This window comes from Oreochromis niloticus, linkage group LG22, assembly GCF_001858045.2.
Source record: "Oreochromis niloticus isolate F11D_XX linkage group LG22, O_niloticus_UMD_NMBU, whole genome shotgun sequence".
Taxonomy (NCBI): Eukaryota; Metazoa; Chordata; class Actinopteri; order Cichliformes; family Cichlidae; genus Oreochromis; species Oreochromis niloticus.
The window spans coordinates 1146785-1168431 of NC_031985.2; the positions used below are offsets into that span (position 1 = coordinate 1146785).

General features: G+C 44.5%; 1 protein-coding gene and 1 long non-coding RNA gene across 4 annotated transcripts; one reads left to right on the top strand and one right to left on the bottom strand.

Moving 5' to 3' along the window:
* The first annotated feature begins 9570 nt into the window (after positions 1-9570).
* Positions 9571-10516, top strand: LOC112843456 (uncharacterized). The gene is made up of 2 exons (XR_003215794.1): positions 9571-9966; positions 10044-10516. It is a non-coding gene; the product is annotated as an uncharacterized LOC112843456 (long non-coding RNA).
* Positions 10517-15938: 5422 nt separating this feature from the next.
* anp32e (acidic (leucine-rich) nuclear phosphoprotein 32 family, member E) lies at positions 15939-20920 on the bottom strand. 3 transcript variants are annotated; one of them, XM_005461978.3, is made up of 7 exons: positions 20257-20920; positions 19012-19161; positions 18552-18635; positions 18312-18474; positions 18117-18238; positions 17409-17445; positions 15939-17324 (listed from the first exon to the last, which is right to left on the bottom strand). In XM_005461978.3, the coding sequence occupies exons 1-7, from the start codon at positions 20488-20490 to the stop codon at positions 17245-17247; spliced, it is 870 nt and encodes a 289-aa protein (XP_005462035.1). In that variant the 5' UTR covers positions 20491-20920; the 3' UTR covers positions 15939-17244. The 3 variants fall into 3 exon arrangements, with proteins under 3 accessions (XP_005462035.1, XP_003457287.2, XP_013120791.1); XM_003457239.5 differs by having other exon boundaries at positions 18552-18674; positions 20257-20909; XM_013265337.3 differs by lacking the exon at positions 20257-20920 and adding an exon at positions 20062-20179 and having other exon boundaries at positions 18552-18674.
* Positions 20921-21647: the final 727 nt, after the last annotated feature.

Below are 21647 nucleotides of genomic sequence, written 5' to 3' on the forward strand. Positions count from 1 at the left end.
AAATAGACTTAGTCTGGGTGAAAATTGTTTTTGTTGATGCAGTGATCCTTCTTTATGCCAAAATTATTTTAAAAGTCCTTTAAAGGCATATATCTTTTAATTTGGGCTGTACAGGCTGCAACGTACTGCAAACCTTCCTGTGATATCAGTTTGCACCACAAGATAAGAACATGTTCTTAGTTAAAGTGGACATGAAACTCCACATGTATAAAGGCTCATGTACAGCCTGGTCTCAGACACTCACTCTGTAACTCTGTGTGTGAAGCTGGATTTAAGAAATCAGTCTTTACAGGTAAAGTTTTTAGAGAATCCTTACTCCAGTCTTGTTCCAGTACAGCGCGTGATGTCACCAGGTCGCTTGGTTGTGGTCAGCACTCACATTAGCTTATGTGAGCTAACTAGTGACAGGATCGATACCTCAGAGGAAAATAAGGACAGTGAAGCTGACCATCAGTGTGAGGGGATCACTGTAGCGCTGCAGCAGTCAGTTCATGTTAAACCAGGATCTGCTGTCCACTTTACTGTCTGTGTCTGTGCAGGAAGTGGCTGTTTGGATAAATTCCAGCTGTTAGCTGTGATGAAAAGCACCACTGTATGGAGGAGAGCCTGTTTGAGTCCCAGACGACACAAGCTGGAGTCAGAAACTTGATTTTTTCCTAACCAGGCCAGGTATTTGCTCTTCTGCTCTGATTGGTGGACAAAGGTTAGCTGACCAGGTAAAACAGTTGCCTTACTTTCTTATTTATCTCACTTTTCAATTATTTTAAAAAATGACGGTTATTAAAGTATTTAGTGCAAACTGCAGGCTAACAGCGTTCATTTTGTTTCACCTGTGATGTGAAGGTACCTGCAGAGGTTACTGAAACAGGGGAGCAGCCCGTCAAACTCACCTTGATGTGTGGGAACATTTAATCTCTGGTGGCTGTCAGAGGGACTGCCGTTTTTAGCGCTTAATAGAATAGAATAGAATTCAATTCAATTCAATTTTATTTATACAGCGCCAAATCACAACAAAAGTCACCTCAAGGCGCTTTATATTGTACAATAGATCGCACAATAATAAATACAGAGAAAACCTCAACAATCATAAGACCCCCTATGAACAAGCACTTTGGCGACAGTGGGAAGGAAAAACTCCCTTTTAACAGGAAGAAACCTCCGGCAGAACCAGGCTCAGGGAGGGGCGGGGCCATCTGCTGCGACCGGTTGGGGTGAAAGAAGGAAAACAGGATAAAGACATGCTGTGGAAGAGAGACAGAGATTAATAACAGATATGATTCGATGCAGAGAGGTCTATTAACACATAGTGAGTGAGAAAGGTGACTGGAAAGGAAAAACTCAATGCATCATGGGAATCCCCGGCAGCCTACGTCTATTGCAGCATAACTAAGGGAGGATTCAGGGTCACCTGGTCCAGCCCTAACTATATGCTTTAGCAAAAAGGAAAGTTTGAAGCCTAATCTTGAAAGTAGAGATAGTGTCTGTCTCCCGAATCCAAACTGGAAGCTGGTTCCACAGAAGAGGGGCCTGAAAACTGAAGGCTCTGCCTCCCATTCTACTTTTAAATACTCTAGGAACAACAAGTAGGCCTGCAGTGTGAGAGCGAAGTGCTCTAATAGGGTGATATGGTACTACAAGGTCATTAAGATAAGATGGGGCCTGATTATTTAAGACCTTGTATGTGAGGAGCAGGATTTTGAATTCAATTCTGGATTTAACAGGAAGCCAGTGAAGGGAAGCCAAAACAGGAGAAATCTGCTCTCTCTTTCTAGTCCCTGTCAGGACTCTTGCTGCAGCATTTTGGATCAGCTGAAGGCTTTTCAGCGAGTTTTTAGGACATCCTGATAATAATGAATTACAGTAGTCCAGCCTGGAAGTAATAAATGCATGAACTAGTTTTTCAGCATCACTCTGAGACAGGATATTTCTAACTTTAGAGATGTTGCACAAATGGAAGAAATCAGTCTTACATATTTGTTTAATATGTGCATTGAAGGACATGTCCTGGTCAAAAATGACTCCAAGGTTCCTCACAGTGTTACTGGAGGCCAAGGTAATGCCATCCAGAGTAAGAATCTGCTTAGATACCATATTTCTAAGATTTTCAGGGCCGAGTACAATAACCTCAGTTTGATCTGAATTAAGAAGCAGAAAGTTAGCGGCCATCCAGGTCTTTATGTCTTTAAGACATTCTTGCAGTTTAACTAATTGGTGTGTGTTACCTGGCTTCATGGACAGATAGAGCTGCGTGTCATCTGCATAGCAGTGAAAATGTATGCTATGTCTTCTAATGATGCTGCCTAAGGGAAGCATGTATAATGTAAATAGAATTGGTCCTAGCACTGAACCCTGTGGAACTCCATAATTAACCCAGTGTGTGAAGAGGACTCTCCATTTACATGTACAAATTGGAGTCTATTAGATAGATATGATACAAACCACTGCAGTACAGTACCTGTAATACCTACAGCGTGCTCTAATCGCTCTAATCATCATCATCATCATCATCATCGTTTATTTGTATAGCACTTTAAGAACACACCAGGCAGTCCAAAGTGCTGAACAACACAGATCAAAACAACTACCAAATTAAAAATACGATAAAATCATTACATACAATAAAATAAATAAGAAGGTGTCAATTTCCTACAGAGTTAAAAGCCAGGGAATAAAAATAGGTTTTCAATCTGGACTTAAAGACCTGCACTGATGACGCTTGTCTAATTTGGAGGGGAAGGTTATTTCAGAGCATCGGAGCCACAATTGAAAAAGCTCAGTCTCCTCTGCATTTCAGCTGCGACTTAGGGACCGACAGCAACAGCTGCTCAGCTGAACGGAGCGAGCGAGGAGGAACATGTGGCTTCAGCAAATCAGATAAGTAGACAAGAGCCAGACCATTTAAAGATTTAAAAACCAATAAAAGGACTTTAAAACGAACCCTAAATTCAATGGGAAGCCAATGCAAGGAAGCCAGAACCAGAGTGATGTGGTCGAATTTCCTACTACCGGTTAAAAATTTTGCACTAACTGCAGGCGTGACAAGGTGCCCGACCCGACCCCTATTAAAAGGGAATTACAATAGTCCAGACGTGAGGTGATAAAAGCATGAATAAGAGTTTCCAAATTGGGTTTGGATAGGAAAGGCTTAACCTTCGACAGGCGTCTGAGGTGATAAAAAGCTGATTTTACCACCCCATTTACATGACCTTCAAAAGTAAGCGCGGAATCAAGTTTAACACCAAGATTAGTGGTATTAGGATATTATGGTCAACAGTATCGAACGCTGCACTGAGGTCTAGCAGGACAAGCACAGAGATGAGTCCACTGTCAGAGGCCATAAGAAGATCATTTGTAACCTTCACTAAAGCTGTTTCTGTGCTGTGATGAGCTCTGAAACCTGACTGAAACTCTTCAAATAAGCCATTCCTCTGCAGATGATCAGTTAGCTGTTTGACAACTACTCTTTCAAGGATGCTTGATATGAAAGGAAGGTTGGAGATTGGCCTATAATTAGCTAAGACAGCTGGGTCTAGAGATGGCTTTTTAAGTAAAGGTTTAACTACAGCCAGCTTGAAGGCCTGTGGTACATAGCCGATTATTAGAGATAGGTTGATCATATTTAAGATTGAAGCATTAATTAATGGCAGGACTTCTTTGAGCAGTTTTGTAGGAATGGGGTCTAAAAGACACGTTGATGGTTTGGAGGAAGTAATTATTGAAGTTAACTCAGAAAGATCAATTGGAGAAAAAGAGTCTAACTTAACATCAATGGTACTAAAAGTAGCTGTAGATAATATTACATCTGTGGGATGATTATTGGTAATTTTTTCTCTAATGATAAAAATTTTATTTGTGAAGAAGTTCATGAAGTCATTACTAGTTAACGTTAAAGGGATGGTTGGCTCAGTAGAGCTCTGACTGTTTGTCAGCCTGGCTACAGTGCTGAAGAGAAACCTGGGGTTGTTCTTATTTTCTTCAATCAGTGATGAATAGTAAGATGTTCTGGCTTTGCGGAGGGCTTTCTTATAAAGCAGCAAACTATTTCTCCAGGCTAAATGATGATCCTCTAAATTTGTGACACGCCATTTCCTCTCCAGCTTACGAGTTATCTGCTTTAGGCTACGTGTTTGAGAATTATACCACGGAGTCAGGTACTTCGGATTTGAGGCCTTAGTTTTCACAGGAGCTACAGTATCCAGAGTCGTACGTAGTGAGGAGGTAAAATTATTAACAAGATAATCGACCTCTGTTGGAGTAGCGTTCAGATAGCTGCTCTGCTCTATGTTGGTACAGGGCATTGAAGATGATAACAGTGGGTGGATTATATTCTTAAACTTAGTTACAGCACTTTCAGAAAGACATCTACTGTGATAAAGTCTACTCTCCACTGCTGTGTAATCAATTATTGTAAATGTAAATGTTATCAGGAAATTATCAGACAGCAGAGGGTTTTCAGGAAACACTGTTAAATGTTCAGTTTCTATGCCATATGTTAAAACAAGATCTAGAGTGTGATTAAAGTGGTGGGTGGGTTCTTTTACATTTTGAGAGAAGCCAATTGAGTCTAATAACAGATCAAATGCCATGTTGAGGCTGTCATCTTTAGCATCTACATGGATGTTAAAATCACCCACAATAATTATTTTATCTGAGCTGAGCACTAAATCAGATAAAAAGTCTGAGAAATCAGAGAGAAACTCTGTGTAAGGCCCAGGTGGACGATAGATGATAACAAGTAAGACTGGTTTCTGAGTTTTACAGCTGGGGTGGACGAGGCTAAGCATCAGGCTTTCAAATGAATTAAAAGTCTGTCTGGGTCTTTGGTTGATTAATAGACTGGTGTGAAAAATTGCTGCCACACCGCCCCCTCGGCCTGTGCTTCGAGGTTTCTGGTAGTTAGAATGACCCGGGGGTGTTGATTCATTTAAACTAACATACTCATCCGGCTGCAACCAGGTTTCTGTAAGGCAGAGTAAATCGATTTGTTGATCAATTATTAAGTCATGTACTAACAGAGACTTGGAGGAGAGAGACCTAATATTTAATAATTCACATTTCACTGTTTTACTCTTTGGTTCAGATGTGGATACTGTGTTGTTCTTTCTTTGTGATTTTTTATGTTTAAGTTGTTTGTTGCTGGTTTTTAGTTTGTTTTTTGTCTGTTTGGGAGCTGACACAGTCTCAATGGAGATGGGTTTTTGGGGGGGTAGCAGGAGGAGAGAAGCTGCAGAGAGGCGTGTAAGACTGCAACTCTGCTTCCTGGTCCCAACTCTGGATAGTCATATTTTGGGGGGTTTAATAAATTGGTCCATATTTCTAGAAATGAGAGCTGCTCCATCCAAAGTGGGATGGATGCCGTCTCTCCTAACAAGACCAGGTTTCCTCCAGAAGGTTTGCCAATTATCTATGAAGCCCACATCCTTTCTGGGACACCACTCAGACAGACAGCAATTTAAGGAGAACATGCGGCTAAACATGTCACTCCTGGTCTGATTGGGGAGGGGACCAGAGAAAACTACAGAGTCCGACATTGTTTTGGCAGAATAGAATAGAATAATCCTTTAATTGTCCCACAAGGGGAAATTTGGTTGTAACAGCAGCAGAATAAAAGCACATATACAAACAGAAGAGAAACACAACCAATTTTTACAGAAAAAAAATATTTATATCATATACAATAGTTACAAAAACAGACTGTTTATTAAAGTACAGTTATAAATGTATAGGTTTTTTTTAATATAAACTGAGAAAAATAATGTGCAAGTTATAACAGCAGTAGTTGTTCAGTTGATTAGTCCAAGTTGCAGCACTGATGTAAACATCTATGATTGTTGGGAGCGGTTCTGATTGTACAGTCTGACAGCTGCAGGGAGGAAGGACCTGCAGAAACGCTCCTTCATGCATCGAGGATGCAGCAGTCTGTCACTGAAGGAGCTCTGCAGTTCAGCAACATTTCCATGCATGGGGTGGGAGACTCTGTCCATCAGAGATGTTATTTTGGCCAGAGTCCTTCTGTCTCCCACCACCTGCACTGGGTCCAGGGTGCATCCCAGAACAGAGCTGGCCTTCCTGATGAGTTTATCCAACCTCTTCCTCTCAGCTGCCGATAAACTGCTGCTCCAACATACAACACTGTAAAAAATGACAGATGCCACCACAGAGTCATAGAAGGTCTTTAAAAGCGCTCCCTGTACTCCAAATGACCTCAGCCGCCTCAGCAGGTAGAGTCTGCTCTGACCCTTCCTGTGAAGAGCATCAGTGTTGTGGCTCCAGTCCAGCTTCCTAGGTTTGTTAATATTTCAGGTGGATGCGGTGGAGTTTCCATGACTACTGTAGGTGTTCATCCACCTGTCAGTTGTTTAATAAGTTAGTACTAATTTTTCACAGTGTGGAGGAAACGCGGTTATTATCACTGTAATGGTCATTTCAATCTTTTTTACATTCCTCTTCTTCCAGCTGCTTCTTTGAGGGGTCGCCATGCTGCGGCTGCTCTTCTTTGCCAAGTTCAGTCACGTTGGAGGGTTTTCCAGCATGAATGGCGCGTTTACAATCATATGTTGTTCTGGGTTCTTCTGTGACCTCCTGGATGAGTAATCAATGGGCTCTTGGCATAATTGTGGTGGGCCAGTCATTCCCAGGAAGGTTCAGCACCGTTCCAGGTTTCCCTCCTTGTGTGGGTAATGACTCTCGCCGTGGCTCTCTGGAGTCCCTGTAAGCCTTCCAGACTGATGGATGTCAATGACCTTCTCCAAGCTCTCTCCTTTCACTGTACATCACACTTAAAGGTCATATATGGACCTTTAACCCTTACACCAGTTGGTTTGTGCTGCGGGGTCACTAACCAATCGCACGATGACCTTTGACTATAAATGAAATTCAACAACTTCAAACAATGACAGGAACGCAGCTGTTTGTGACGGTAACACCAGTAACAACAACCGTTTAATAAACGACAGCTGATCTGTTGTTCGCCGTCCTATGGAGACAGAGGAGGTCAGGTGACACCAATTTTCATCAGGTACAGCGACAAAGCTGAGCAAACAGGGGATGAGTATCAGGAGGAGGTGAGGCAACAAAGTGAGGTAGGGTAGTATGAGAGGAGAAGAGGAGTAAAGGAGGTCGAGGCTTTGAACAGACGCCGCGGGCTCTGAGTCCCGGCGAGCACGTTTCCCCTCCCCCACCTCCTCACTAATCCCTCCAGTGAGAACAGGCTGTAACGCCGAACGAGCACGCTGGCCTCTTATGTGTGTGCGTGTTAATAAAACATGGAATAACCCCGCCCCCACCTCCTCGCGGCTTCATTCGGTGGGCGAGCGAGCATTATAACTCAATGAGAGAGAGAGCATTAATAATTTACTGAACATGAATCAGAAGTCGCGGCCGCTGCAGTCTGAGTGAATAACCCAGTTTAAGCACGCACACACCGTCACACAGACAAACAGCAACAAAGCGTTTCCTGTTTCACCTTCTCAGGTGGGAACAAACAAAGCAGCCCATCTTATCTTAATGACCTTGTAGTACCATATCACCCTATTAGAGCACTTCGCTCTCACACTGCAGGCTTACTTGCTGTTCCTAGAGTATTTAAAAGTAGAATGGGAGGCAGAGCCTTCAGTTTTCAGGCCCCTCTTCTGTGGAACCAGCTTCCAGTTTGGATTCAGGAGACAGACACTATCTCTACTTTCAAGATTAGGCTTCAAACTTTTCTTTTTGCTAAAGCATATAGTTAGGGCTGGACCAGGTGACCCTGGATCCTCCCTTAGTTATGCTGCAATAGGTGTAGGCTGCCGGGGGATTCCCATGGTGCACTGGGTGTTTCTTCTTCATGTTTAACTTCCCGTGTTAAAACAAACATGTTTACAGCCTGATCAGACCTGGGGCCTGTTCTTCGTACCTCGCTAAGCAAGTTAGCCGGATTTGAATGTTGACGATTTGGCGTGATCTTGGATCGTTCGGTTCTCCGAAGCTCATCTGGGGCTTGCTGTCATAGCAACAGAGCCGTAAAAGTAAGCCTGCTCGGGAGCAGGTTTACTTTATGTAAACAGGATTAGATCGCGGCCTCTCAGGTATGTCCGCTGCAGTTATATGAAAGCAAGAGCGATATTTCGCCACTGTTTTACCATAAATAAATATTATCAATGTAACTAAAGATAATGTATTTGATTCTTTTATTGATTTCATACAGATACATACAGGTCATTTCCGAAAAAAAGGGAAATGTACTATTAATCATTCTATTACATGTAGTAGATCATGTCAGATGTAATTCATATTTTAGAGTAGTAATAGTAAATTACTACGTGCAATCAAGATGAGAGACCACGGCTAAAAAAGCGAAGGTGGATTTGGGAAGTCTGTCGCAGCCATGTCCTGTCCGTTTGTACGCGAGCAAGGAAGGTGCAAGATTGATAAGGAGAGTTTACAGAATTTAGCGTATATTGCGGGATAGACGGGATCCTTTAGCTCGGCGCGACGGTGTGCTCATAGAGAGATATCGATTCTCCCGTGAGGTTATTATTTACTTTCTCTCTCTCTCTCTCTCTCTCTCTCTCCAAATATATATATATATATATATATATACTTACTGTACTGTATATACTTACTCCCGACTTACTGTGCATGCTTCAGTCACCCCTTGCATGGGAACAGGTAAAAGTGATGGAGTGTTATTCACACTACACACATAAAAACCCACAATGTCAATAAATGTCACAGTACAAAAAGGGGTGTGACGAGGGGGTGCAGGACCACCACCTGTCTTTATTTGCTCTGCCCTTTTCTTGGTTGCTGTTATAAACAAACAGATTATTCCAGGGTCTCTTGTCATAGACTAAAAGCAATATAAGTGATAAATATTACCATTCTGTAGAATATTCTTATATTTCACTTTTACTTTTTCCCATGTTCTAGTGGGTCCTGTTGTGGCTCTAATGTGAAAGAGGATATGATGTAATATAATATAATGTGGAATGAAATAATATCACATGATATAATGTAATATCATGGATCACTTACGAGTTTAATTTGTCAGCAACTTTCTGCCAGCCCTCTCTCCTTGCTTTTGCAGCCTTTGCAGTGTTCCCCTGCGTTTTAATTAAACTCTGAAACTCCTGATATCCCTCAATCAAGAGTTCTTGGTCTGCTGCCGTGAGATACTGCGCGCGCTCCTTCGACATCTTCGCCGACCAATCACAGGGTTGCCGATCAATGTTTCTACTATCGATGCGTAGCCCCTTTTAAGCCACCCAGTGATCTCAGATTACTTCAGCCAGCTATACTAATCGTCAACAACAGGTGCGTTCGGACAACCGGATTAGCGAGCTCACGGTTAGCGCGATGATTTGATCTTGGATGTGTCATTTGATCTTGGATGTAGTAAGCGAGGTACGAAGAACATCCCCCTGAACTATGACTCACCTGGATTGAAGTGTGCATTGTCAAGGGTGTGGCCTCTGAAGTCGCTGGTCATACTCGTCATACTCTGCTTTGCAGCTGACGATCGGTTGCTGGTGGACACTCCACGTTCTGGTTGCCTGGGGAACCCTCTAATGTATTTAGTACCAGGTCGTATGCCACCTCTGGGTTTTCTTCAGTCTCACTGGATCATCTGGATGTTGTGTTTATTTCAGGTCCAACACTTCCTGTTGCTGACTGTCACTTCCTGTGAGGAGAAAGAGCTTTGGTCACTACTTCGATGTAAATCAATGTGGACAAAGACTGACATTCAGGTTAGCTGCTGGCCTGTCAGCCCAGGGGAAGCTGTGCGGAGTGGAAGTGGCTAAGTTAACTGCTGGGTTCCTCAGATTCATCAGTCAATCAATGAAGCAATCAGACAAATGTAAACAAGCATTTACTATGGGGGCAAACAGAGTGAGGGGGCGTGGCTTAAAACCAAAGTCAAGCAACCTGGGGGCGATCAAGAAGTTTCATACTTGACGTCCATCTTTGTCTACAGTCTGTGTAAAGGTGATTCCAACAGTCTGCAGCAGGTATTCCCTGTTCACACAGTCAGAAACAAACCTGAGACTCTGCCTTCTCCCCAGGTGGGGTTCACAGCGTCATCACTTGTCCCACACAGCGACTGTCAGACTGACTTCATCACACGGAAGAGGAGGAGGAGGAGGCACCCCTCTTAGCAACAGAACTAAAAATACTGCCTGTTTACAGTGTGTGTGTGTGTTTGTGCATATCGTTAAAATATCATGACAACCAAAAGCTTTTAGTTCAGAGAGTTTAAATATTTCAAAGAAGCAGAAACACGAGAAGACGGCACACACACACACACACACACACACACACACACACACACACAGAGCTGAATGACACTCTTGCTGCGAGTCAGACTGATGGTGCGTTCCAGATTAACAACCCCACCTCAGCTTTCCCCTCCAACCCCGGCTTAACATTCCAAGATGGCGGCAGTGACGGTAAACAGCTGTTTCTAAATTTTTTCCTTATTTGAGCTGATGGAGTAACAAAGAAGCTGATGGTATACAAATGTAGCACAGTTAACAGACAGCTGTACTGTGTATTACTGCTGTGCTGAGAAAAGTTACATGTTCAGAATTTACCTGAAAATAAACAAATGTGGTTTCGTCCGGTCGTGGATCTTCCCTTTATCCTCTCAAGGATGTTTGAGAGTGCATGGGAGTTTGCCCATCCACATGTGTTTTGTGGACTTGTCACAGGGATTCGACTGCATCCCTGTGAGTCTCCTGTGGGAGGTGCTTCGGGAGCATGGGGTGTCTGGCCACTTGCTATGAGCCATTTGGTCCCTGTAAAGTGAGAGTTTGGTTCATGCTGTCACAAATAATTTGAACTGAGAATTTCCAGGCAAAGCCAGGCAACAGAACACTTCCATCTTGGTGGCCTCAGAGCCTCATCTCGACTTTTTGAGGACCATGTGGGGTCATTGCCTTCTTTAAGTGGTGGCCTCCAGCTTGCACTGGAGCAGCTCACACCCAAAGCTGCAGGAACGAGAATCAGGATTTCCAATTCTGAGGTCATAGTCCCCAGTCCAGGTCAGGGGTGAGTTGCTGCCCAAAGTGGAGGAGTTGAAGTATCTCTTGTTCACAGGTGACGGGAGATCGACAGATCGATTGGTGCTGCTGATTTCATACCTCTCTCCCTCTCCTAGGTCCAGGCGTGCTACTGAAATACAGGAGGCAGGATTAGACAGTCACTTACAGCTGTGTCTGCCCACCTCTCCTGGCACAGCTGTTGAACGGCCCTCCAGCTTCAAGTTCTTGGGGACCCACATCTCTGAGAATCTGTCCTGGTCAACTAACACCTCCAACCTGGTCAAGAAGGCCCATCAGTGCCTCTTTTGCTTGAGGACACTGAAGAAGAACCACCTGTCTGCTGACATACTGGGTAACTTCCACCGCTGTGTGATAGAGAGCATCCTGACCAACTGTGTCACAGTCTGGTATGGGAACTGCTCTGTTGCTGACCACAAGGCACTGCAGCAGGTGGTGAAAGCCACCCAACGCATCACAGGGACTCCACTTCCTGCCATTGAGGATGTCCACAAGAAGAGATGTCTACGCCAAGCACGCATCATTCTCAGGGACTCCTCTCATCCTGCCAATAAACTCCTCCAGCTCCTCCCCTCCAGAAGGCGCTACAGGAGCCTTCAGACTAAAACCAGCAGGTTTAGGAACAGCTTCTTCCCCACAGCTGTCACCCTACTGAACTCAGCCCCTGCTGAACCTTTCTACACTCTTCCTCCCAGTGACCATGATCATTTCATTCTCAACATTCACCATGCTCACATTCGTTACTGCTATAGTTTTAGGACACTGACATAGTATGATCTCTGTTATAGTGCCTACACTGTTCACTGTTATAGTCTGTTCAGAGAGCTATGCTTCCACTAGGGTTGGGCAATGTGTAAAAATTTTCCAACCAACAATCGTCAGTCCAAGAATCACCGATGGGTGATATATTTGTGCATGCACAGACTTTTTGATGGGCGGAGCAATGTAATCATGGACGGACTGATTTGCGCGTTAACAACACAGAAGTCCAAACATGGACGAACTAATTTCCCAAAAAATGTAGGGCTGTCAGCGTTAACGCCGTCATCACGATTAACGCGATTAAAATTTTTAACGCACCCAACCCATCTGGAGTGCAGATTGAACAAACTTTGGCCCGAAATGCGTTGACATTTCAGGGATTTTGACTCTGCACTCCAGATGGATTAATTGTTAATCGCAGTAAAGTCACCAATTTTGGATAAAAGAGGTAAACCTAAGGATGTAACAAAAGCGGTGTGCTGCTTGTGCAGACGTATAGTGTGAGCAAAGTACTCAAACCCGAATAACTTGCATGAGCATGCACGTGTCCACCATCCGGCTGAGTATGCGGCTATCAGCAGCTTCTGCAGCTCCATCATTTGGGCGCACTCTGTGGAGGGGGCATTTGCTCGCAGATGAAAGAGGGTGCTGTTAAAACAGCGCTATTACTTTTTTTCTGTTGACTGCTTCTATTAGCTCCATCATTATTAGCAAACTTACTCATGGGCAAATAAATAAGTAAATAAATCGTCGTTGTAAAAACCATCGCCGATGGGCCTATCGTCGATAGTCAATATATTCGTCCAATCACCCAACCCTAGCTTCCACTACTGTAGATATATTCATAGCACTCTGTAGATCTGTTTACCTCACACCGCTACATCTGTATATATGTAGCACACCTGTGTATTTGTTCATAGTACACCTGTGTATCTGCCCGTGTGTATAGCAATATAGAACATCTGTATGGTACACAGATCATCTGTATATGTGTACATTTGTTTGTAGTTCAGCTGTATATTTGGTCTCTCTGTACATAATCTGTTCATAACTATTCCACCATTTAAACTACCCTTATCTGTATATATCAGTACATCTGTATACAGTGGCTTGCAAAAGTATTCGGCCCCCTTGAACTTTTCCACATTTTGTCACATGACAGCCACAAACATGAATCAATGTTATTGGAATTCCAGGTGAAAGACCAATACAAAGTGGTGTACACGTGAGAAGTAGAACGAAAATCATACATGATTCCAAACATTTTTTACAAATAAATAACTGCAAAGTGGGGTGTGCGTAATTATTCAGCCCCCTGAGTCAATACTTGGTAGAACCACCTTTTGCTGCAATTCCAGCTGCCAGTCTTTTAGGGTATGTCTCTACCAGCTTTGCACATCTACAGACTGAAATCTACAGACTGAAATCCTTGCCCATTCTTCTTTGCAAAACAGCTTCAGCTCAGTCAGATTAGATGGACAGCGTTTGTGAACAGCAGTTTTCAGATCTTGCCACAGATTCTTGATTGGATTTAGACACCAGACAGGTCAGGGATAAAGTTATTGAGAAATTTAAAGCAGGCTTAGGCTACAAAAAGATTTCCCAAGCCTTGAACATCCCACGGAGCACTGTTCAAGTGATCATTCAGAAATGGAAGGAGTATGGCACAACTGTAAACCTACCAAGACAAGGCCGTCCACCTAAACTCACAGGCCGAACAAGGAGAGCGCTGATCAGAAATGCAGCCAAGAGGCCCATGGTGACTCTGGATGAGCTGCAGAGATCTACAGCTCAGGTGGGGGAATCTGTCCATAGGACAACTATTAGTCGTGCACTGCACAAAGTTGGCCTTTATGGAAGAGTGGCAAGAAGAAAGCCATTGTTAACAGAAAACCATAAGAAGTCCCGTTTGCAGTTTGCCACAAGCCATGTGGGGGACACAGCAAACATGTGGAAGAAGGTGCTCTGGTCAGATGAGACCAAAATGGAACTTTTTGGCCAAAATGCAAAACGCTATGTGTGGTGGAAAACTAACACTGCACATCACTCTGAACACACCATCCCCACTGTCAAATATGGTGGTGGCAGCATCATGCTCTGGGGTTGCTTCTCTTCAGCAGGGACAGGGAAGCTGGTCAGAGTTGATGGGAAGATGGATGGAGCCAAATACAGGGCAATCTTGGAAGAAAACCTCTTGGAGTCTGCAAAAGACTTGAGACTGGGGCGGAGGTTCACCTCCCAGCAGGACAACCACCCTAAACATAAAGCCAGGGCAACAATGGAATGGTTTAAAACAAAACATATCCATGTGTTAGAATGGCCCAGTCAAAGTCCAGATCTAAATCCAATCCAGAATCTGTGGCAAGATCTGAAAACTGCTGTTCACAAACGCTGTCCATCTAATCTGACTGAGCTGGAGCTGTTTTGCAAAGAAGAATGGGCAAGGATTTCAGTCTGTAGATGTGCAAAGCTGGTAGAGACATACCCTAAAAGACTGGCAGCTGGAATTGCAGCAAAAGGTGGTTCTACAAAGTATTGACTCAGGGGGCTGAATAATTACGCACACCCCACTTTTCAGTTATTTATTTGTAAAAAATGTTTGGAATCATGTATGATTTTTGTTCCACTTCTCACGTGTACACCACTTTGTATTGGTCTTTCACCTGGAATTCCAATAAAACTGATTCATGTTTGTGGCTGTAATGTGGCAAAATGTGGGAAAGTTCAAGGGGGCCGAATACTTTTGCAAGCCACTGTATTTGCTTTCTACTTATCTGTATATAATCTGCTCTTATTGCACTTGCTACTCTTGCACTTCTGATTAGATGCAAACTGTATTTCGTTACCCTGTATTTATACATGTGTAATGACAATAGAGTTGAATCCTAATCCCTGCCACACAATCATTCCATCGATCAGTCGAGTCTAAGAAGTCTTTGCGTCTGTAAGCGCCGTGATAGCCAATGAGCAAGCATGGCGGTGGATAAAATTCTCATCATAAGGCTTCAAAAGCCAGCATGTGAAATCACACCCACCCATCTTTATACGTCTGAATCCATTTTAATAAGTCATCAATAATCAGTCAATTAATGAATCACTTATCGTGAAAATATCAATAACGTATAAAACATCTATGTGTGCTCAGGGCACGACCCTGTCTTCATGGCTTTTTCAGGCCACCATGATGTGGCAAACACAGTTTACCGAGTGACATCTCAGTGGCAGCAGGTATATTAAGCCACACCCACTCTGGACTACTGCTGTTACCTGTGATTATCGTCCTGACTGAATAAAAGGATCAATAAGTGTTAGTGTTTAAATTTGCTGATTTGCTGTAAGCTGACTAATAAAGAGGAGGAAAGCTGGTGGTTGAACGGCTCAGGACAACATTGGCGCCCTCCACAGGACAAAAAAAGAAAAGAAAAAGCTCAATCTGATCGGTGAACACTGGAAAAACACAATTCCTGTTATTAATCATTGATCGCCTCTGTCAGTGCGCCCCAGGGTGGCTGTGCCATCACCAGTGTGTGAATGTGTGTGTGAATGGGTGGATGACTGGTTGTGTAAAGCGCTTTGGGGTCCTTGGGGACTAGAAAAGCGCTATACAAATACAGGCCATTTACCATTTGATAGGTCTACTTTTTTAGCTTCGCACTCCTGTAAAAACTTTATTTAAACATGTGATCAGTGATCAATAACATTGAGTTTGTTTTCAGTTAAAAAAATGTAAATGATTTTAAACATTTTTTATTTACAGCTGATTGATTTTCACCAAGCGATAAAGCACAAACAATGATCTGAAACCAGGAACTCACCGAGGCTGCTGAAGCCGACCAGCTCTGCGACCTTTGACCCTTTAGGTGACGACGCGATTCCTGTCAAACGATGCAGAGGGCACAGTGTCGTCAAACAGGTGATAACCAACCAGATGGCCGCTGCAATTGGTTCTTTGTATTCTGGGAAATAAGCACCCAAGCCCAGGTTTTGCAGATACTTCCTGTTGTTATGAGGAGCGCCGGCGTGCAGGTCAGAGGGTTTCATCCTGACTTCCTGTCCTCCTGGAAAGTATTTTTACTCGGGTACTGAGCTCCGTCTCTGCTTTTTCCCCATTGTCCTGAACACATCATCACACTCCGCTTTTACTTGTTTAAAATCTTTTATTTAAAACTCAAACACCACAAAGAGTAAAACATCTTGACCCTACAGACAGGGTGAGGGTTCAAAGGTCAGAGACGGGGTTACCTCGCTGCAGACACATCAAAATAAAAAACTTAAAAAACCCCAAACTGAGTCTATTTACAGTATTGCCTTAGAAGTGGTGAGTTCACCCTGACCTCAGCAGGTCACACACTTTGACCTGTTGAATGACAACACACCAGTTCAAAGGCAGCAGGGGGCGCTAACACAGCAACAATAACGACCATTTCAAAGCGACCGTGGTGAGAAAAAACTAACATAAATAAATAAAATGTGTATTTTTCATTTTAGAAGGAAGGAGTTTAGTGCAACTCTCTTCGAGCCGTTTAGCCTCTGAAATGCGTTAAAAACAATCATAAAACATCCAAATCACACAATTTCAGTTTATTTAACATCAGCTGATATTTTCTATAATCGGGAGCGCCGCGCCGTTTTTCCTGACTGACTCCTGAATGTTCCAGCTTTAACTCTGATGGAGGAGCTGATATCGTGAAAACTCAAACGCTCCCATCACGTCCTCAGCTTTATTAAACTAATCACTTCCTGTTTCACTGTCATGTTTCTCAGAGGTCCTGGCTGTAATTGGCCAACAGGTCAAAGTCTGGGGGGGGGGGGCGCTAGAGCTGATCACATTTAGTTATAGATTCAGGGCAGAGGAAGTCAAAGGTCAAACAGTAAAACCATAAAAAGAAGGTCATGACATTGGGAGAGCGCGCCCTGCTGCTGGGAAGGTGAAAGTGCGTTTATCGGATGGCTGCAGTTCCTGCTCGCAGTAAACCGCCAACGAAAACCAGAGCAGACGGCGAGGTGGGGCCGGGCTGATCGGACGAAGCGGGCTCGGACTCATTGGTCTAATTTTCGTCTGTCTGTAGATCTAACACGCCAACGCTGGAAGCTAGTGGCTTTCTGCTGTCTGGGAAGTGTAGGACAAACCATCGGGAGGCCGTTCAGTCCCCGCGGAGGAAACGCCGCCCCTGAAATAATAAAGAAAACGGCGACCGGAGGAGCTGAAACCCGCTGAGGACGCAGGAAGCTCAGCAAACCAGCGAGGCGTTCAGACGCGGCTCAAAGTTCGGGGTGGGGGAAAGAGGGAAACGTGGCATCTTCAGCAGGAAGCGAGGGGTTCGGATAAAATCTCTCAGAAATTCTCTAAAATTAAACACTTGACTCACAAACGCAAACTATCTCAGGGGACGCCGCTGCCGCGGAGAACAGGACACCACACAGACGGCGGTCAGCTACAAGATTAGACATCATCATCATCCTCCTCGCCTTCATCGTCCACCTCTCTCTTCCTCTTCTGTCCCTGAGCGCCCGCCGCATCATCTGCAGAAACAGAACGGACCGATCAGGGCACGCTCCGCCCACCTGGAGCCTACATACAGCTGCAACACTGAAACACATGCTCACCATCCTCCTCCTCTGCGTAGTCTTCCTCATCGTCATCCTGAGATGAAGCACAGAAAGAAGAGAAGCAGATTTACGTTTCTGACTGGACGACTCTGACAGGAAGTGAACGAACACGTTATCAGAGGAAACAAATTTAACTCGTCATCAGGTTCTGAGTGCAGAGGACCAAAAGTGCCAAAAACAGATGTAACAGTTACATTTATATAAAATCTTTTTTTACAGGCTCGCTTTGAATTTTATAATTTACACACAATTTAATAAATACAACAAAGAATAAACTATGAATGAAATCTAAACAACAGAAGATATAACATAAATAGAACATAATGCCAATGAAAAATAACAATCTAGTAAATAAAAACATAATGAAATATGTCATAAAAGAAGGATAAACAAATACAAAGAAATGATTACATTGAAAATGGAGAAATACAAAAGTGTCGCTTTTGGTGAAAAAACATTTTAATGACAATTTGTTGTTTTGGTGCTTTTACTCCTTAAAACGGTCAGTGACAGGAGGCATGGCTGACAGTGGAGGAGCTTAGGCTGTCAGGAACACACACACACACACACACACCGGGGGGAAACTCGGGGTTCAGGGTCTTGGCCAAGGACACTTCGTCGCGCAGACCGGAGGACCTGGGATTGTACTGCTGACCTCAGGATCATCTGCGGCTCCACCTGCAGAATGAAGCTGGATTTGCTCACCTGGTTGGTGCGGTTCACCTGGAAACCCAGCCCCGCCTCTGCACTCTCCGAGCCGTCCTCGTCCTCGTCTTCCTCCTCATCGTACGCGCCAGTTGGCCCCGCCCCGTCCTCGCCATCCTCATCTGCAAACACGCACACGGGCATGACGAAACACAGATGAGGAGGAGGACGGCGCTCCGTCTGAGCGGGTCTCACCTTCGTCCTCCGCCTCGGAGTCGGGTGCCTCGTTGTCCTCCTGGTCGAAGCCGTCCAGGTAGGTCACCTGGGGCAGCAGCTCAAACACGCTCTCCCGGTACTCCTCCAGAGACGTAATCTCGCAGTTAAACAGGTCAAGGCTCTGCAGGCTCTTCAGGTGTTGCTACGGCAGGAAACGACACGTTAGAGCCTCAGAACATTTCCTCTGTAAGCACGGCTGGAGCGGCGCGAGAACCTCACCAGGGCCTCCACGGTGCTCAGCTCTTTGATCTTGTTCCCACTCAGGTTCAGGTAGGTCAGGTTTGGACATTTCTCCGACAGCATCTCAAGAGAACCCGACAAATTGTTATCGCTCAGCTCCAACTGAGGGGGAGCAAAGACAAGAATGTTAGGAGAACCATCAGCCAGGAGAACCGCAGTCCATGTGTGAAACAAAAAATTGGGATTTTCTTCTTTAAATTTCTTCCTTTTTATTTTTTGGGTCCACTACACCTTCATTTACACATTAATTTAGCAGATTTTGATTTTGGTGGCCTCGGTCCTTCATACTGCCAGTTACGCCTGTCAAAGCACAAAGGTGCCCCTGCTGGTTAGATCTCTCCCACCCGCAGAGAGTGCTCTCTGACCTCAAACCCACTCTCCTTCTTCCCCCTGAAAATGTTTGAATGCACCTTTGATGAGGTCAGACAGGTGAGCTCACCTTGCGTAGTTTGGGCAGCGAGGGCAGCTTGGCGAGCGAGGTCAGACCAACGTTGACCATGCTGAGGAACTCGAGCTCCGTGAACTCATCGGTCAGACCATCGACCTCGCCGTCTGCCGAGCGGCTGTTGTCCAGCACCAGCTCCGCAATCTGAGGACAGAGCAGAATATGATGGGACATAAGCCTCTGTGTGTGATTTATTAATCAGTTTGAACATGAAGTATTGATGAACCCTATACCTGACTGTACGGAAGACAGAACGTGATAAATTTGATATTTGTTTATTTATCAGTTTGTAAGTCAAGTCCGAGTTAACACAAGAACCACAGTCAAGGTCATTTTGAGCCTGTACAAATTATTAATTATACTTACAGGTTGCCTAGCAACTCATATTGATTAAGAAGGCTGCTGTAACATGAGCCAGAACGAGCCAGGTGTGATGGTAAACGTCCTCACACTTATAATCAGAGTGGGCGGAGAGTGTGGAAAACCAATCAGAGCTAATAAAGGTAAATCCAGTAGAGATGGCTCAACAATGCAGCTGAACAGGTGAGTACAGAGCAGGTAGTTATCTATATGTAAATTAGCCCGTCCACACAGCCTCAGTCAGCTGGATCAATAATCTGATCCGAGATCAGTGTTAGTGACGTTGACTCTTTCTGGCTTCCTGTTTATGTAAGTCGTCCACCCCCCGGCTCCTGTGGGGAGGGGGCAGAACTCACCATCTGCTCCCCCCCCGAATGGCGGAGCGTGTTATTCAACTGCTGCAGCTTATATAACGCATACGCGCGCGCGGCACTATACGACGGGCGCACGGGCTCCGGTACTCCGCTGTAACGGAGATTAGGACAGTCCCGAGCAGTAATCCAGCCCTAATCTGCAAGGCTAAAACCGGTTACCCGGTACTCTCGTTACAGTTACGGCCCGCAGAGTCCGCCAGGAGAGAACATGTCCGCGGTTAATCCGCTTCTGTGACCCGGTACCGCCTCTGAAACGAGCTCCGTGTCGCTGTCCCGGAGGCTCCGAGGACCGGTCTGTTCCGGGACTCACCGTCTACCCTCGGCGGGTTACCCTGCCTCCTCACGCCGGACCCGCTGGGATTAGGACTGTAAACCCGCTGCTAGTCGGGCGGCCAGAGCTGAAGGATGCTCCGCATCCCGCAGTGACCGTCAGCTGGACGCCCGAGAGCGGGCACCCGGACCCCGGGCGCACCTGCCGGGCCACATGAAAGACCGAACGGCTCACCTCCGCCGGGTTCCGGTTCCGCAGCTCCAGGGTGATCCTCTTCTTCATGTCCATGCTGGGGCAGCTGTGTGGCGGTGAAAGGCTGACGGCGTCCCGGGGTCGGAGCGGTGCCTGCCTTCCTCTGTTGGCTACCGTTCGCCTACTGATCCTCCATGATACGGCGAGCCCCGCCCTCCACCCCACGGGGTTGGACGTGCACGCCTGAGCCACCGCTGATTGGACGGCGGGGCACATCAATCAGACTTGATCGGCTCTGGTCCTACGAGATAGGCCGTTTTTCATGGAAGCCAGACCGCACTGCAAAGCTTCATGGGAGAGACAGTTTAATCGCACAAAAGCTTCCTTTTTCTTTCATTGAATTAAAAAAACATCAAAGTGAAATAAAGCAGTTCTAATAAAAAAATGACCCGATCTATAATTCTTTACAGGACAGAAGCTCTGCACTAGTTTTAAGAGTATGAATAAAATTAAACTTGACTTTACAGCTGGCTCAATAAATGCATCATGGATATAAAGGTTAAACATCATTGTAATTATTTTGCCATCACAGCAGCGGCTGGCCCTTGTTGCTTTGTCAGTCACCCAGCATTCATCGCCCCTGTTACCAATAATCCCAGCGGTCCGTTTTAGAGATGGCACGATACCACTTTTTTTTATGTCCGATACTGATATCATAAATTTGGATATCTGGGAATACCGATATGAATCCGATATAGTGTATTTGTTAATCAATAAAACTGTTTTTTTAATATCTTGCTGCATTTTGTATAAGTTCATACTCAAGTTTAAATAAACAACAACACTAAAGCTATTCTGTTATACCTGTATGTAAAAAATACACTGCACCCAAAATATTTCATAGTTCAGCAACACTGATCAATCTAATAAACTTAAACCTGCTCCATCCTCCCTATTCTGGTATTTTAAAGAGTACTTAGCAGAAATATTAAGCAACCTAACTAATAGGGTTGCAAACTCCCAGCAAAAAAAAAAAAAAATAGGGAACCACCCCCCACCCTCCACCTCATGATGCTTAATCGATGTAATCAACTTTAATTTAACGCATGTTTTTAAAAAAAATGGATAGAAATCAATTATTTTTCAACAATAATTAAATAGATTCAACATCTTTCTTCAACAGAATTGCAGACTGCACAGATGGTATCTTCCCAAAGGAAAAAGTACTATAGCTTACTAGGGTATATTAGACTTAGTTACTATATACAGTAATGGACTTCTATACATTTTACATCAGATTAAAACTTTGGGTGTAAGATTCAGATAATTATTTATTAAAAGCTAGACATTTTAAATGAGAATAAGAAAGAAAAGTATGTCTTTGTGCCCCCTTTTCCCTGTTCATGCCCTATCGGCCCCCCTGGCTACACTTT